Consider the following 19,072-nt stretch of genomic DNA (forward strand, 5'->3'; position numbering starts at 1 on the left):
GATAAAATAATTCATAATTGTAAGAATTTCAGCAAATTTTATAGATTTTTATAAACGCCTCACAAAATTCCTGTTAGGCATACAGGTAAAGGTTATTGTGCTCTTTTAAGATTATTTTAGAGTTGTTAAATATCACAGGGACAGCGAGGAGGAATCAATACTCATACTTGAGTTATCATTTTTCTTCCCTTTTTCTTCCCTGTACAACTGGACTGTCAAACATTAGACTACAAGAATGTTCTCCTCTGCCTCGTTCTTGACCCCGGGGGGGGGGGGGAACGGAACCCAGAAGGGCCAAATCAGTTTTCATTAAGTCTGCTCAGATCACACGTATTTAAGAATCTGCCAAAGGCAGTTCATAGGTCCTTGAAATCTCATGGACATAGTTTCAAAAGCATTATTCTGACTCCTTCTGTCACCCTTCCTTTTCCTTCAACTTTAAGAAAAAAAAACCCTCAAATGAAAGCTTCTTGAAATATGCTCCTCAAAATCTGGAATTTAGATTTATATCATTGGAAATCCCAATTGGATAAGAAAGCTTGCACAATCTTTTATTTCTTTCTCTTTCTTTTCTTCCCCTTTTCAAAAAAGATCAAATGAATTGTCAGGAGAGCTGTTGTAAGAGTTCTTTGCAAAGTCGTCTGATTTTAGCACACTCTTCATTCATCCTTTTTCATGGACTGGGTGTTTGCAGGGCAATATTACTACGAGATTCTGAGTTAAAACAGCAACCATCCCCCACCCCCATTTTGCACTATAGAGTTGGCACGAATAGTTCTTCCACAGAATTGTTTACTCTATATTTATAGCTGCCTTAAATAGAAATACTATGAAACACTATTATTTTCTTATAACACAAAAATCACTGGTTGCAGCCTCCAATATCACTGATGCAGGGAAAATGACTTGCATATTTTCCATGACCCAAAGTTAGCAATGATTGCCCAATTGCAGATGACGACAGAATACTATGCCAAGTCCCACACAACAAATAAATGTTAGTGCAACAATGTAATACATGTTCTGTTGGGACAGTCCATCGTTTTGAGTCCCGTACAGCATCTGATTAAAAAGAGAGCACGGGAGGGGGAGCGGGAAAGTTCAATCAGAGGATACGGAGAGCGCGTAGGAGATCTAGGCTGAAACCAGAAACACAATCAAGTCAACACTCGCGAGTTACACGTTACAAAGACTAATTCTGAAAAACAAAATTCACTGGTCTTTTTTAAAACCTCTAACACTAGAAGGAGATGTTGCTCATCCAACGGGAAATGAAATATTTATACTAGTGCAGACTATGATAGTAATCACTCAAGAAATGGATTCCCCCTTTTCCCACCCACTACCAGCCCTAAGTCCCTCCGAGACTCAGTGGAATAGGAAGATCAGCGTGTTTGTAGATAATATGCCTAATACAATGCATCTTTGCTATCTTACTCATGAAGGCTCAGACAGTACTATCAAGTGTTGGCTTCTCCTTCCTCAAAGACATAGTTGAGCTTTATGACGGTGCTGATGAAATCACCGAGTTCTACAAAGTCGGCGGTGACGATATTGATGCCACTCTCTCCCGGCTTCTGCGTGCGGACCCACTGCATCATGGCAGGGAGAGCTCTGAGGAAGGAGAGAAAAAGAGAAGTCACAGAGGGCAAGAGACTGCCTTTCCAGCTCACAACCCCCAGGCTTCCCTTTAGTATTTCATCTGATTAAGATAAATATCCCAATTACAGAATGGAGACACAGGGCCAAATGGACAATGGGAAGCGCTTCACTTCGGCAGAGACTCTGTGGGAGAAGGATTCACCATATTGGCCTCTGCTGGTCGCGGCATTTTGGAGATCTCGGGTGCTGTGAGAGTTTAGAGTGAAGCTTCTCCTCTAAGAAAACATTCTGGCACTTGTGTTTTGGTCTGGCGCCGTGTGATTGCAAACTCTGCAAAGCGATGGGTGGCTAGGGTCAAAGATGAATGCGTGCGCTTAGCCAACATTTATTATAAACCCAATATTTTCAGGAAATGTGCTAGATACTGTAAATAGACATAACAGCAGAAATCCCTGCATTTGAAGAGTTAATGATTTGGTAGTGGGAAGGAAGGTGGGCAAGAGAAGAAAATATTAATATATTATAATCGGGGATGTCCTTTTAAACACATCTACTATGTATATTTAATCCTCGCCTGAGGGTATGCTTATTGATTTTAGAGAGAGGAGAAGGGGGAGAGAGGGACAGACATGGACGTGTGAGAGAGAAACATCCATTGGTTGTCTCCTGTGTGCTCCCCGACCTACTGGGCATCAAACCCACAACCTGGGTATGTGCCGTGACCAGGAACTAAACCCGCAACTTTTTGGTGTGTGGGTGGTGCTCCAACCAACTGAGTCACCCACCTAGGGCGAGCACCTGTTACATTTTAATTACCATTGGAGGTACTTAGAAAACTTGAATGAACAAAACAGATACAAATTTCCACCAGTATGGAGCTTATACTCTAATAAGGACAGACATTAAAAAATAATCATAAATACATTATATCCTTTGACTGGCTGGAATAAGTGCTATAAAAAAGGAGCAGAAAAGGGATAGGAGTGTGCGGGTAGAGAGGGGTGGTGCACACCGCAAGTTTAAATAGGGCAGTTTGTAGGCCTCGTTGACAGGGGGACAGTTCTGCACCCACTGGGAGGAGACAAGGAAGTTAGTCGGGTGGATTTCCAGGGAAAGCTTTTCGGCTGCTACCGTAGCCTTAAAGGGTTCGTATGCTTAAGCTTGGAGAAAGAAGAGAGAGTAGTGAGAGTTGAAGCCGGAGGGATACTGAGGAAAGGGGGTAGGGCACCACAGGGCGTTATAAGGGCTTTGAGTGAAACGGGGAGTCTGTGGAAGATCCTGAGCAGAAGAGCGGTGTGAGCTGACGTTTATTGTAGAAGGTGGTGCGCGACCAGAACCGCACAGGGGACAGTCCCCTGGCCCAGCCTGGGAAGTCAGGGAAAGCTTTTCGCAAGAATGCTCCCTGAATGTGGCGGGATCAACAAGATGTAGCGGAGTACAGGTGGGAATGCAGGATGGAGAAGGCTGTAATGAATTTCCAGGCAGAGGACATACCACTTCTCCACTGGCAGAGGTACACGTGACCTCAGGAGTAGAAGATGCAAACACAAAAATACGAGTGATGTTAGGAATGATACACAATACCCTATGACAGCACATGGAAGGAAAATCTGCTATGACTTCAGGTGGCAGGAAGGGAGGTCTCCATGACAGAGGGATAAGTAAAGTGGCCTGAGAGGTGAGAGTACAGCAACAAAGAAAGTGTGAGGGCACACACATGAACATTAAATTCGTGCATGAGACGGAGGAGCAAAGACAAAGAGAAGGGGGAAGGGGAAGAAAAAAGGATGCAGTTAAGCATCTCAAAGAAGTTATATCACAAAATTTAAAGAAGTCTTGAAGATATTGGGGAGATAAGAAAGAACAAGATGAGAGAAGGGTTTCGGAAATCTAGAACACCTGAAAGCTATTGACCAGGGAAATAATGTGCTTACATTTGTAATTGGGAGAGATGGGCTGCCTTCAGTGTGGACAAATGAATGGGAGAGGGGAAGACTAGTAATCCGGATGAGTCAACAGCATCTTAAATTTCAGTGGCAGCAATGGAGAGATTCGAAAAGAACTCAGGAAAGAAAAATGACAATATTGATTGGCGTGGGATTGGATGTGGATGGAGAGGAAGAAATAGGTGATGATGATGATGCCTAGACTTTCGGTGGGATTCTGGCAGCTACACATCATTCACTAATCCTGCAGAGACAGGAGTGAGGGCTTTCCAGGGAACGTGCTAAGTTCAGTCTGGGGCATGCTGTCAGTCCGTTATTCCAGGTGACTTCAGAAACATGAGCTGAGGTCTCAGTTGGCGGTTCAGTTGGGTCTGATATTCGGAACACGGAGCTGGGCGGGAGCCATTACACTGAGCTCCTGGTCGGAGCCACGAGAGTGAATCACATTACTTGGGGAGATTTTGTAGAGAGAAAGAGAGAAGAAAATCTGAATACCAGCAGAAATGAGTAGAAAAGTTGATGAGCAGATGGTAAGGGATGAGTAGAAAAGTTGATTCAACAAAAGAAAAAGAAGTAGGCACAGGATAGGAGGAAAATCAGGAGCATAGGGAGTCATCAAATCAGTAAAAAGACACCATGCTGTTTGCGGCCCATGATGTTAAGGCAGGGGATGCAGTTCATGTAATCCACGTGCATTTCTCCGGATCTCAGGAAGTACACCTGGTCTAAACACGCTCAACCCACTCAGGCAAAACTGGATCAACGGCCTTGAACTACATTAATCTTACAGGTAATATTGTGAAAATGATGATCCATATTTTTCAGCATAGACATTTTTCTGTTAGACACAGAGAGAAGGGGACCTAGGTGCTTCCAGAAGAGCATATAATGTATCTAAAGTACCCAATGCCTCCAGAAAATAAACTGGCAGGTGGAGAAAATGGGGTCCCTCCTGGCAACAGTTTCAGAAGAGAATGCTATGTTAAGATGAAAAATCTGGATCCCTAGCACTCAGACACAAGGGTATTCAAGCTCATTAGAAAGATGGATGCTGGCCCTGGCTGGCATAGCTCAGTGGATTGAGCACTGGTTGCGAACCCCAGTGTCGCAGGTTCGATTCCCAGTCAGGGTACATGCCTGGGTTGCAGGCCATGACCCCAGCAACCGCACATTGATGTTTCTCTCTCTCTCTTTCTCCCTCCCTTCCCTCTCTAAAAATAAATAAATAAAATCTTTAAAAAATAATACCCTTTAAAAAAAAAGAAAGAAAGAAAGATGGATGCTGTGGCAATGTGTGTGGGCAGCCACTCGAAGTTGAGTTGCATTACTTTCTCCTCTGGCCTTGCTGGAGCAGATGGCATATTCCTGTTGTACATGTGGCATCACCTGGGCATTGCAGGAAAGCAGTCTTTGGAGAAAGCATCAGACCAGTGCGTTTCCTGGGAAGAACGGTTGTCCAAGAGATACACTCGGCTGGAGAGGGGGGAGTGGGGGGTGGACAAGCATGATGCCGAGGCCAGTGCTGCCTCTGATTTAACCTTCACTGAGTGTGTGGTTCACTAGATCCCTGGGTACCGAGGTACCAAGTCATGGAAGGTTCCAGAGCAACCAAATTCCCGCCTTAGAGCCATGATCACCACAGAAGCCCCTGCTCAGATGCCCTCTGCCACTCTAAGATTAGAATTCCTGGGCCTGGATCGAGAACAGTAAGTTGTTGTTTTCATGGGGAGACATCAGAACACAAGAGTGCTCTTCTGTGTTTCTCTGTAAAGTGGATTGCTTTAAGAATTGATGAAACATCCTCTTGGAATAGCTGATAGTCCTCATATGAAATATGTTTTACATTTAAAATACCATTTCTGTGAGTAATGGGAGTATTTCTACCTTTCTGTTCAGATGCATTTTCCTAAAGTCAATATACCACCAGATATAAAACAACCAATAATGCCAAATTGAATCTTAAATATTCAGAAGTCTTAAGTGGAATCATGCTAAATGCTAAACAATAAGTCTCAATATACTGGATTAATACTAGCAAATGCAACTCAAGTAACAATAATTATTTAGAAAAGCATCTTTAACCTATTTCTCATTATTGCCCCCCATGAAGCCCTTTATTTTTAATTAAATTTATTGGGGCGATATTGGTTAATGAGGTCATATAGAAGGGCTCAAGTGTACATTTCTATGACACGTGATCTGCATATTGCACTGTGTGTCTGTCACCCACAAACTATCATCTGTCACAATGTATTTGGCCCCTTTCACTCATTACTACCCCTCTACCCTCTCACCCCCATCCCTCTGGTAACCACCATACTTTTGTCTGTGTCTGTGAGTTTCTGTTTGTTAATGTTTCTTACTTGTTCATTTGTTACGTTCAGGTGCATGTCCCACATATGAGTGAAACTATATGGCTCTTAGCTTTTTCTGTCTGACACTTTGCTCAGCACGATAGTCTCGAGATCCATCCATGCTGTCACAAATGGTGGTGGTCCATCTTTCCTTATGACTGAGTATATGAAGTCTGTCCGGAAAAAGTCCAGCCATTGTCAATAAAACGAGAACAGTTTGTGCAACACTGATGCAACCTGGAAGCCAAGGAGAGTGGGCTGGAGTGTGCATATACAAACAATGACGACATCGCTGCACTAGTCAGTGGGGGCGGTAGATGCCATTGAGTGAGCATGTGCACTGTGTGGCCATTGCACTCAAAATGATTAAGTGAATAGAGCAATGCATCTGCAACAAATGTTAGGTTGAGCCTTTACCATTCTTGTGTGGAAACTGTTCAGATGATTCAGAAGGTCACAGCTACAGGCAACTGGTGATTGGCAGCCTCATCACGACGACACACCTACTCACGCATCATGTCTCATGCAGAGATTTTTGATGAAACATCAAACTACCCAGGTGACTGAGCCCCCCTACAGCCCAGATTTGGCACCTTGTGACTTCTGGCTTTTCCCAAAACTAAAATCACCTTTGAAAGGAAAGAGATTTCAGACTGTTGATGAGATTTAGCAAAATAAAATGGGATGGCTGATGGCGATTGGGAGAACTGTGTGAGGTCCCAAGGTGGCTATTTCCAAGGGGACTGAGGCATCATTGTCCTATGAACAATGTTTTTTGTACTTTGTATCTTCTTCAACAAATGTCTCTATTTTTTCATATTACATGGCTGGATGCTTTTTGGAGAGAACTTGTATACGTACCACATCTTCTTTATCCAACTGTCTATTGTAGGACAGCTTTTTTTTTAGATTTTATTTATTTATTTTTAGAGAGGGAAGGGAGGGAGAAAGAGAGACAGAGAGAGAAACATCAATGTGCGGTTGCTGGGGGTCATGGCCTGCAACCCAGGCATGTACCCTGACTGGGAATCGAACCTGCGACACTTGGGTTCGCAACCAGCGCTCAATCCACTGAGCTATGCTAGCCAGGGCTGTAGGACAGCTTTTTATATGTTAATATGAGCGCAGTGAAATGGTTTAAAATAAAAATGCATGCGCATGAAAAAGATGATGCGATGATGGGAAGGACAAGGCGACAGAGAGTGGAGGGCTTGGAGGTGCGGGGACAGCAGGCTGACCGACTAGGGTAGGAACGGGACAGGAAGGTACTTCGGTCAGACTGCAAAGAGCCTCCTTGGACAGCCCGTGGAGTCATAGGTGTGCACTTGAAGGTTTGTCATGGACTTCGTCCAATTAAACAAGAGCTCTTTGGCTTCCCCATGCGAAGAAGAGTCTAATATTAATTACAAACAAAGTGTACTACCTAGTGTCACTGAAGTTTGCACTCTGTGCATATTTAGTGAGTTCACTGTCTCCCTTTCAAAGTTCTCAGATTACCACGAGACCCTAAAGAGCATTCATTCATTCATTACTCATATTGCCTCCACCTCTATAGACAAAAAGTTGCTAGCTGAAATTTGAATGATGTTCACTAACATTATGAAGAAATAACATTTTAAGTGAAGTTATATAATCTGAAGTGAGTATTAAATTCCCTTTGAATTTGTATATTAATAACCTAGTATCTATTTGTGGAACGGTCTCCTTTGGTACAGAAAGATGTGATTATACTGTAATGGCATCTTACAAATGCCCCTCCCCTTTTCTTATTCTCTCTTCTTTCTTAGATGCTGGATTTATAGTGTACATTTAGACTGTTCACTTGTGAGACCTCACTGACAACCGGGAGAATCATTTCAAGGTAAGTGAAAATTTAAGTAAAATCATGCTGCGTATCTAATCTGGATCAGGACTATTTCTACTCAAGTCCCAGCACCAGCATTTTTTATGAGTTAGTTAACACTCTCAGCCTCAGTTTCTCCGCCTGTTAGGTGGGCATAATGATGAGGATTAAAGTAGCTAGAGCATGTAGGGTGCTTAGATGAGTGCCCGGCTCTCTGTAGGTGGATTGTACTGAATACTCACCGAGGGACACCCTATGCGCTGCCCTCTCCAGGAGCTACAGGGTCCGAAAGAAGGAAGGCGGCAGGGAATGCCGAGAGCAACGCCCAGCCGTGATACCCTTGTAACGTAAGAAGGTGCCTGATTTCATTTGATTCCAGCCAAAGTCAGAAAGGGGGTTGGGGGACACCCTCGTGCTGTCAGGGCAGGACTGGTGATGGATGGGGCCTTGGGGGAAACATCCTCAGAAGCGGTTTGCTTCTGGGCGCCTCGTTGTGGCGAACATCCGAGCACGCTTTTCCCATCACAGAGTCTGAATTAGGTCGGTAAAAGAGCGGGTGCACAGCTAAAGCTTGGTACGCAGAGCCTCCAAGCCCCTCCCTGGCGCGGGGAGCTCTCCTGGAGAAAAGTGTCTTCAAACACATTTCGGGTTTCTCAGAAGAGAAACAGGCGAACCTACAGAAGTCAGACAGCTCCCTGCAAGGGGGCAACAGGAGGTGGGAGATGTGAGGGCCAGAGATCGTCTGATGTTCTGGCTGTGAGGGCTGGCTTTAAAAAGGGTTACAGCAAAAGGTTTAGGAGTTGGAAGTGCTGAGATCAGTAACCCTCAATGTGCTGACCTTGGCTTACTCATTCATGTCAGGGTCATGAGATTAATTCGGTCTCTTCAGAATGCATCAGTCACCTCTCCATGCTTTTAGGAAGATGATAAAAATCCTTCACTGACCGACAGAGCCCTGAATGACGGGCCACCAGGGGCTCCTCTGGTGGCATCTCCGGTCACTCTCTCCGTCACCGAATTGCAGCCACAGCCTCAGTCTTGCGTGTCTCCACCAGCCTGACTTTCCGCAGGGGACCCCGTGAATGCTGCTGTTGTCTGTTCGCTCCCCCTCACCCCCCGCCCCACCATTCACTTGGACAACTCACTCATCTCTCAGGCGACACTGAAACTGTCCCTTCACAGCACTGGTCAGAACTGTAACTACCTCGGTGTGTCTAACAGACAGCTGTCTCCCCAACTAGACCGCAGTCTCTCTGAGCACCAGCGCTGTCTATGGTCTCACCGTCGTCCTCCCAGTTCCCAGTCCCTAGCACAGGGCCCGGCGCAGCAGGTTCTCAGTAAATACGCGTTCACAATACATGAACGAGTTTGACTTTTAGAAACAGAGGCTTTATTTTTAGAATAGAAGTATATGCAGTAATAGAATTCATGAAAAGCCTCTTCTGTTTTCCTTGCCATGGTTACTGTCACAGATGTCAGTTTGTAAATTCACTATTTGTTTGAATAAAAAGATTTTTTTTAAACTCACCTGAAGGATTTTAACTTTTCTGTACTTGGCAGGTCTCACTTGCAAATTTTCAAATTCGCCACTCAGTTTGCAAAACAAGTCCCTCCACACTGTACCTCTGGTGTCATGAGATTCTGCGTTAATGATGACGCTGGCAGGAATTATTATCATCTTCATAAATGCTAAGTTTATTAGAGTTAAGTTTAATTCATCAGATTTCTTCAGTTATTCATGTCTCATTAATTTTAATTATGAAATATGATTACATAATTTAATTAATTAGATGTGAATTATTAGACATTTACTAGGAATTGAGGTGAAGTTCCTACTCAAGGGTGCACGTGCGTACACGTAACACTTTTACAAAGAATGCATTTTTCTATGCTACTTTTCTCACTTCCCTAATCTTATATTTTCTAGTTATGAATGAGCAATTGTGGATTTTAAAAAGCACATCTTTTAGCCAATTTTATTTGAACGCATTTATTTTGAATGAAATGTTCTTTAAGTGGATGAAATAGACCTCTTCAAAATCAATTCATTAGTTTTTCCTGAGCTCTTTGACGGCCTGGGGATAAAGACGACTTCACTACGAACGCATCGGAGCCTGATCACTGCTTACCCCACACTCGGCCTCTCCCAAGACATGCAGGCTTAACTGACAAAGCTTAAAATAATGATCACAGATCTTTTCTTCTCCTGAAAAACTGGGTCAGCCAGGAGCAACTAATTAAAATCAAGTCTGACATATTTTAAAATGTGATTTTTCTGTCAATTCGGCCATTTCTGAAAGCTCGGAACAAAGCTGTGGGACATTTACACAACGGAACACTACCCTGCCCGAAAAAGGAGACCTTACCCTTTGTGACAACATAGGTGAACCTGGAGATTATTGTGCTGAGTGCAATAAGCCAGTTAGAGAAAGACAAATATTATACGACCTCTCTCACATGGGAAACCGCATGAACTAAATAAGCTGATGAACAAAATAGAAACAGAAGGCACGGAGACATGGAACAGACAGACGGATCTCAGGGGGTGGGAGAGAGGGGACTGCATGAAAGAACGGGAAGGAATCAGCCGAAGAACATACATGCATGACCCACGGACACGGGCGACAGCGTGGTGACGGCCGGAGGGAAGGTGGGCCAGGGGCTGGGTGGAGGTGGGCAAAGGGGGGTTAAATGGGGACATCTGTAATAGTGACAAAAATAAAAATAAGTAAAGTGACTTTATGTAAAAAAGAGAAGAATGAAAATGTAATTAAAAAAAAAGACAAAACGAAAAAAACACTTGCCCAAAAGGTCGGCATCTCACACACGGAGGCACCAGCGGTAAAAAGCAGGGCCTTCACATCTGCGGGTTAGACCCTGGGCGGGGGGGGGCTTCAGGACCACCTCAGGTGGGCACCCCCGCGTGGGCCGTAACCCGTAGCTTCCGTAAACACAGGGCATATCATTTTTGGCTCAAACTGTTTCTGTTCAAAAAGCAGCATATCTGATTTATGTCCGATGAAAAAAAAGCTCATTTAAAAAAAAAATCTTTTTCCCCCTAAAGTTGCACTCAAAGCACTAAGTCGTGTGTGTGACTGCTCTGTAAAACAACGGCCCAACAAGCAACTCCGGAGACTTTAGAAGACCTGTGTTCTCCCGCGGAGGAGACCAAAGCCCTCCCAAGACTTCCTGCGCCCTGTGCCGTCAAAATGACATTGCTATCACTCCCTGGGGGAAAAACAATGATCGAAGGCCCCACCGAACATACAGTCCAATCTGGATTTTTCCCTTAGTGTCTGTGAAAGAAAGAAATCCCTCTCCACTTGACTTTCCCAGGGTCTCGGCTCAAACCAAGTTCAAACTCCATTCGCAGCTTGATAGCAACATCTATTCCGCAAGTATTTATAAAGCACCTATTATGTGCTGTGCGTTACTGCGTGTGCTGAGGAAGCAATGGTGTTCAGAAACCGAAGCCTTGTTCCCCCACTGGTACCTACAGAGCAGTAGGGAAGAAAGAACTTTATTAAAAACAAACAAAATTGCTCTGGCTGGTGTATCTCAGTGGACTGAGCACGGTCTATGAACCAAAGGGTCACTGGCTTGATTCCCAGTCAGGGCACATGCCTGGGTTGTGGGCCAGGTCCCCCAGTGGGGGCCATGTGAGAGGCAGCCGCACATTGATGTTTCTCTCCCTCTTTCTCCCTCCCTCCTCTTCTCTCTAAAAATAAATTTAAAAAAAATCCATCGCATCAGCTTTATTGGTGTTAAGAGAGAATCTGCCCTTGACTACAGCAATAGGTTTTATTCATATCTCTCATAAATTATGCAGACCCTTCGGTCCCCAAGTCCCCTAACTGGAACACTAGGAGTAGTCGCACTCAGAGGCAGACACACCCACACACAAGGCACCGACGGGTGTGCGCCGTGAACATAAGTTGCAGAGTTAGCCGTAAAGACCGGCCCCCGCCCTGAGCACAGACACGTCCCGGGAGTCGCGAGAGCTGCGGTCACACCAGGAGTACTGGGCACTGGGAAGGGCGAGCCTTCGCCACCACCCCAACTGCACGAGCAGCTTTCAGTTGTCCAAGGGACAAACCCCAAGTCTCCGGGAGCACACGAGAGCTATTTCCCCTCCTCCCCATGCCTGGCAGGTTATTAGTTTATTTTATTTCCATTTAACAAAAAGCGATGCAGTGCAGTCAAAGCAAAAGACACCTTCTGTTTTATTCTTTTTTAAAAAGATTTTATTTCTTTATTTTTAGAGAGGGGGAAGGGAGGGAGAAAGAGAGGGACAGAAACATCAATGTGTGGTTGCCTCTCACGCCCCCTGCCCTACCTGGGACCTGGCCTGCTATCCAAGCATGTGGCCTGACTGGGAATCGAACCAGCAACCCTTTGCTTTGCAGGTCTGTGCTCAATCCACTGAGCCACACCAGCCAGGGCGCCTTCTGTTTTTTTTGATGAAGGCAACAGGAGCCTTCCTTACAGTGGCGTGGAGGAAATCCGTTAAAAATCCACCTTCCCTTAACATAAGGCTCATCTAAACTCCTAGAAAAATGCTGTTTAGAGCTCGTAAAATGTCCTTGTCCTCAGGCTCCTCGCGGGCTCCCAGCCAATGCTTCAGAAAAAGCCGTAACCCGGTGAGGAGACAGCCGGTGAGCTCGCAGGCCCTCCGACCGGGCCTCCTGCTGTGCACGCTCTTCTGTCTGCTGATTTTCCGAGGGAGCCGAGGAAGGAAGAAAGCTTTGCACATTCTAAACAAAGAGACCCTTCCGCGCATTAAGATTCAGATTGCCAGCAGGCAGACAATGGGGTTTTTCTCCAGAACAGGGTCTCAATAGGATGAGCACTTCTGTGTAGGGTCAAGGGACACTCTCCCCTCAGCCTCGTCCTCAGTACCAAAGAGCCCCTGCCCTCAGCCCAAACGCCGGGGACTGGGGGACCCAAAGCCCAGAGGCGAGCTCCTCTGTTCCAGTCACAGGGGTTCTGCATGCTGGCCCCTGCCCTGCCTTCCTCCTCTGCAGAGAGATTTCCATTCGCTCAGAAAGAGTTGCTGCTAAGCTCGTGCTAAAAGGAAAGGTCACATCTGTGTTTTCACTTGAGACATACATCTTCAGGACCACCTAAATTTGTTCCTCGGCCTTCAACGGTTCCCAGCCAACGCTGAGCACCCCGGACCTAGACATCAGAGGTGGCCACGTTGGGAGCCATGACAGAGGTCAGTCGTCCGAGACGTGTGGTCCCGCCAGTGAGCCGAATTGCCACTCTTCTGTAGTGTCTGTCGGCAGGATCGTTTTATCGATTCAGTTTTAGTCTCAGATACCTGTTGCTTATGGGAAATCTAAGTGGAATTCTGTAGGCCTTTAATTTTAACAGTGGGGAGTAAGTTGTTACTTATATACATTTATGAAGGGGAGCATGGCTCTGGGAGGGAACATGGTGTCAGAACAGTGGCTTTGAGGGTGAGATCCTGGGCTCTGTTGGCCTCCAGCACGTTCCTACATTCCCTCATAATGTCGCCAAATGTTCACCGAGCACCTACTATGTGGCAGTTGCTGGGGTGGATTCAGGGATGAATCGGATATGGTTCTTGCCTTAATCATGGGACTAGAGTCACCTGCGCTGCTACCAATAGAAATTGTTTAATGGAGCCCTGGCTGGCGTAGCTCAGTGGATTGAGCGCAGGCTGTGAACCAAAGCATCGCAGGTTTGATTCCCAGTCAGGGTACATGCCTGGGTTGCAGGCCACGGCCCCCAGCAACCGCACATTGATGTTTTTCTCTCTCTCTCTCTCTCTTTCTCTCACCCTTCCCTCTCTAAAAATAAATAAATAAAATCTTTAAAAAAATAAGAGTATATGCTTAAAATCCATGAGTTTAAAAAAAAAAAAAGAAATTGTTTAATCACTCCGAATAGCTCTTTGCCTGGGACCATTAAAGAATGAAGATGTCCATGAAGTCTCTTGGCTCATGAACCGGCTGCTGGCCTCTTCCTTGGCACAAAGTCCAATTCCAATGGAAATATTCCATGGACTCTTGTAAATTCATGAGGCTAAATGAAACTGCTCTCCGGGGAGTCCTACGTTAAGTAGGTATTTACCAGGTTTTAATGGACTGGCTACAGTCAATACAGGGGCAGTTGAAGGGGCAAGAGCTTTCGAGTCAGACTGAGCTGTGTGAGTTGCTAATAACGCATGACCCCGGGACGGGTACTTAACCTCCCTGTCGCTTCCTTTCCTCGTTGGAAACAGGGGTAATAATGGTAAATATTTTACAGGGCTTTTGTAAGAATGAAACGTAACAATAACATATATAGGAGATATAACGTAGGGGTTAGGAATGAGGACTTCAGGGCAGACTGTCTGACTTCCGACCAGGGCCCTCTCAATTAGATGGACTCGTGTTCCTGTAGGAAGTCACTCAACTTTTTTCCTCCCTCGTGAAAGAGAGTAAAAAGAGTAAACGAATGTGAAGATTCAATAGAAAAACACACATATGAAATTTAACACAATACCTGAGAGAGAAAACTCAATACATCTCAGCGGTGAGTCCTTCTTGAGTGTTAATGCCCAAAGGGCTTGTCACCTAGGACACGGTGAGTAAATGTTAGTCACCTTCAGTTTTCCTAGTTTTAGGTCACTTTAAGGCAAGTGGCTGGCAGAGTCGGTCTGTGCATCGATGTGCAGTGACTACTGGGGTGAGCTGCCCACACCCTCCCTTCCAGATCCGGGGCGCCCCTCCTCCGGCTGCCAGAGTGTTGCTGGCTGTTAGCGCTGTGCTGAGTTTCTGTCCAACAATGGCCTTCAGCCAAAGACAGCCACCTCGGCTAAGGTCACACACCCTCTCTGGAAGCAACCTGCAGCTGACCACCGACTTTTGGGGAGCAGGGTGTGACGTCACTTGCGTTCAGGGGAGAACAGCTGTGACAGCCCGTCCAAGCTCCAGAGCCTCCTGGAGGCGCGGGTGAAGCCTTGGCTGCGACTGCAACGCGTGTCCCTCCACCCAGTCCTGTTCTCTTCCCTCCCCCACAGACACGGGTCCCATAGCCTCTCGGGGAACTCAGATAAAACTGCCGCACGCACATCTCAGTGTCTCAGAGTCTGTCTCCGGGGAAAGCCTGCCTGCAGGTCCATGATGGATGGCAGGAGCCTGTGGCCGGCAGACTCTCTCCTGCTCCCTCCGCTCCCTCCACCCCATCCAGCGTGGCCTTTGGCAACCTTAACGAGATAAAGAGACTAAAGTCACATCTCCATTTCAAAACTGTGAAGTAGATGGCAGGCTGGTTTGAGGGTGGGATTGGTGGTGGTGCTTTTACGGTGGAGAGGGGAACCGCCGGGAAAAACTGCACTTACATTTAGTGCTACGCTCTGTGCAGACTCCTGTGGGGACTTCTACCGCCTCTGGCAGAGAAGAAAGGCCAGCACAGCCAGACTACTTAGAAACAGCAACTGTGTAGTCTTTCATTCAGTTTTCCATTAGGATTTCCCTCTGTATACTCACATTAAGCATTGAATCACATATCAGAGGCTCAGAAAACCCGCCTGGACTTCTAAAGGAAACACAGTCACTCTGCTGGGGGACATTTGCAGTCCCGGCCGCCCAGCCGAGGCCGGGGGTGTTTACTTTATCATCACAGCCTTGTGCTCGCAGTACTTCGTGCCATTTCCTGTCGGTGACAACATGCTTTCAAAGCATTGGCTATAGCACACAAAGGAGATGTCCAGACTCCCAAAGTAGATGTTCAATTTCCAAAAAGCCACATTCAGAAATTTCCCGTTCCCTAGAGAAGTAGCTACCGGGCAGAATGAACACAAACGAAATGTCATTTTGATCCTGATAACCCAGGGGCTAATATGGTCCAGTGTCTGTGGGCAACGTAATCACGCATAATCATCAGGGGCGATTTCTTTGGCCTTTTCCTCTTTAATCAGTGACAACGGCAGGTGCAAAGGGTAGATGAGCATGTCATATGTTCTGTAAGATAATAATATTCATTAGGCTCCGATTCTATAATTTCCTCCTGACAGCCGTCTTACGAGTCAGAGTCTTTTATTAGCACCAAAAAAGAGCACAAAATTTTAAGTCACTTAGGCTGAGCAGAGAGTTTTCTGTCGTGTTATCTGTTGGCTACATCTTTGGGAAACCATGTCACCTGGCACTGTTTAACGTTGGCCACTTTAGCATTCTTTGACAACATAGAAAATTCCTAGGAACTTAATAACATGCAATAAATATCGCCGAACCACGCAGGCGCTTATTTGTTCAAACAGCCTCCCTCTTCCTTGTATACGGCCTCCTTGTCGCCTTTGCTAAAGTGTCAGGAGGTATCAGGTTTGACAGTGTCCTTAGGATGTTCATAAGCAGTGACCACGTTTTGTATAAAAATGTTTCCTACACTTGAGTTCCACGTGACCATGCCTCATGAGATACTGAAAGATATTCTTAAGACAAATCAAGATGCCTTCGGTCAAATACATGTAGGTAATGTCGAAGCCTCTGTGATGTTCACAATACACATAATAGCATGTTAAGCACATTACCATATTAAGGATATTGAGATGTTATTGACATAAGTCAGGAACTTATTTCCCTGATTTTGAACTGGTGTTTCCCAAACTTATCTGTTCCCAAGAACAGTTCCAGAACCACCACCAACACACACACACACACACACACACACACACACACACTCTTTTTATTTCTTCCTATAGACCGCCAACAGACACCGAGTGGACCCAGTGTTCTGCAAACCACTGCTCTGGAATTATTGCTGTGCAGCGTCCTTCTGAAGGGCTCAGCCCTGCCATATGTTTCAGGGACTTGAAATTCTCACGGCCGCCTGAGTCAGACCCTCCCATCTCTGCACTGCTCCCACGATGAGTAGGTGCTTTCTGACCCACTCTTCTTCAACATGATATTCTTTCAAATATTGGAAGACGATCGGGACTCTCCTATCCCACCATCTGTACCATCTCTTCCCCATCTCAAACATCCGGTTCTTTTCCTTAGACCATTCAGTTCAGAACCTTCTTCCCATCCTTGTCACGCTCTTCTCAACACTCCACTCTGTCTCTGCTTCCCCCAGAAGAGATACCTAAAATGTCATGCAACTTCCTAACTTGGGCATAGAGGAGAACAGAGCATCCCCACCCTCATTCTGAGTACTGTTGTTCTCTTATTGTAGCCAAGAGATTGTTTTAATAGTTTTTCTACTATCGCCTCCAAGGTCATCCCATCGTCACTTTTTCCCTGGAATTCTTTCCCAGCTTCTCCAAAGGAAGCAGAAAGGTGTTAGGAAATAGTCATGAAGGGGGAAAAAAAACTGTGCTTCTAGAAGAGTCACCACATTCTTCCTCCTCTTCAGCTCAGGGAGTCTCCCTGCTGCCCAAGAAGCTGGGAAGCACACAGGAGACGAGGTCCCCCAGCCCCGCAGCCCCGCAGCCCCGTGCTCACAGCGGTCTGCAGCCGGAGGGTGGCCGGAGGCTGGAGAGAAGTGGGAGCAGAGGACAGACATGAACTCGGGATCCCGTAGGAGGCAGTAGCCGTGCTGTTGTCAGGGGCCGTTAGGGATACAATTCATTTTCAAAACCTGTCACCATACCTGCGTGTGCAGAGCGGGCCATGCGCACTCTCGGCCCACCTGACTGAGTGTGCGCTCCGCATGTGGCGGCAGCAGGGTCTGGTAAGGGGACATAATGACAATAACGCTGTCCTTCCTCAGGGCTGGTGCTCAGTCTAGCTGTAATTAAGTCATTAATTAACTAGCTGTGGAGCCTAAGAGTCACTGAACACACCATGGGCTACATGAAAGAGGAGCATTATTAGCAACTGTGTCTGGTTGCATTTTAGAGAAACATTTGAGAGTGTGCTCCTTAGAGAACCCTTGCTACTTCTTTATTTATTTATTTACTTACTTATTTGTTGGGAACCACCCTGACTGGTATCAGAAGCTGAAACCCCTGCCTAGGCTAAGGCTAAGGGAACGCCCTTGGAACCGTAAGCCAGCAAGGAGACAAAAGCTTATCTCCCTGGCAGGAATGCTGCTTCTGCTGCTTTATTCATGACTGAACCCCAAAAAGCTTGGTCGGTTAGCCAAAGACGGGTAAGATTCCCCACGGGGGAACGACCTAAGACAGGCACGATCACTTTGGGAGGCCCCCCCAAAAGAAGGACTTGGGGGGCTGCAGCAAAAGGGGGTGATGGACCCTTGCTCCTCGGCTTTGACATAGCCTGAGTTCTCAGCGTCTGGGAGAAAATCTCCTTGTCTCCCAGTTGCCTTAGTTCCCTTGCTCCACCTAAGCCTGAAACAATGACAGGGTGGTGCAGCTCTGTACTGAGAAGTGCGGATTCCCCCGGGGTGATCAGGCCTAAGAAAGAATATGTAAATTACTGTAAAACCTGCTTTGTTTAGAATGCTCTCAGTTGAATGAGAAGGGTCTTAGGAGGAAGTTATTTTGTTCCCCAGTCTTACAGCTCTTTGACCCCCGACTCAATAGACCGGCAGAGTTCTTTGTTTTCTATGGTTCCTTACTTCCCCCTAATGAGTACTGTACTTTACCTGAATTATTATGCAGAATGAGCCCAATAAAAGCAGGTATGGATGGTAAATCAGCACGCTCCCCACTGGGGGGGGGGGGCCATTTCGTCCCTACTTCCCCACAGAAACTAGTTTGTCTCTGTGCATTTGTTGTTTTTTCTCGCGTGTTTATCGTAGAGCCATCCACAGCGTTCCGTGGTCACTGCTGGCCGGTGACCCACACGCAACACTTATTCATATTGAATTTATTGGGGTGACATTGGTTAAAATAATTATACAGGTTTCGCGTGTACAGCTCTGTAGTAAATGCCATCTGTGTATTGCATCGTGTTCACCACACACTGCCTCCTTCTGTCACCATCCCCCACCTTTTGTCATCTTCTACCCCCCACCCCCTTTCCCTCTGGCAATCACCATGTTGTTGTCTGTGTCTGAGGATCTATCTATCTATCTGTCTATCTATCTATCTATTTATTTATTTTTGGCTTAATACCCTCACCTTTTCCATCCAGCCCCTTGACATTAATCTATAATGCTATAAAAATGCTCCCATCACCAAAAAAAAAAAGTAAAATAAAATATTTCTTCATGACAGACGAGTACTGAGTTATCTCAGGGGAGGTCCGCAGAGATAAGTCTTTAAGAGTCGTTACATAGAGAACTGATTCGGGCTGGAGCAGAAGAAAAGACAGTCAGTCACACAGAGAAGGCCGGAGGAGGAGGCCTTCCAGTGGGGACATGAAGAGTTGCTAAAAACTCAGAAAAGAGGTTGGGGGAAGGGCGTGTTCTGG

At 46.0% G+C, this 19,072-nt stretch overlaps 1 protein-coding gene across 3 annotated transcripts in view; it reads right to left on the reverse strand.

The window, feature by feature from the left end:
- Positions 1-19,072, reverse strand: part of PLCXD3 (phosphatidylinositol specific phospholipase C X domain containing 3) — a 185,855-nt gene that overhangs the window by 38,621 nt on the left and 128,162 nt on the right. Inside the window, exons 3-4 of one of the 3 annotated variants that reach the window (XM_045848405.1) lie at positions 1,438-1,614; positions 131-1,139 (exon numbers count right to left, since the gene is read on the reverse strand). In XM_045848405.1, the coding sequence (XP_045704361.1) occupies positions 1,461-1,614 (154 nt within the window). In that variant the 3' untranslated portion in view covers positions 131-1,139; positions 1,438-1,460. Of the gene's footprint in view, positions 1-130; positions 1,615-19,072 lie in introns of those variants that run through there. The other 2 variants (XM_045848404.1, XM_045848403.1) reach the window with 2 other exon arrangements.

The sequence above is a fragment of the Phyllostomus hastatus genome, unplaced genomic scaffold, assembly GCF_019186645.2.
Source record: "Phyllostomus hastatus isolate PE091 unplaced genomic scaffold, TTU_PhHast_1.1 phas_contig_58, whole genome shotgun sequence".
NCBI lineage: Eukaryota > Metazoa > Chordata > Mammalia > Chiroptera > Phyllostomidae > Phyllostomus > Phyllostomus hastatus.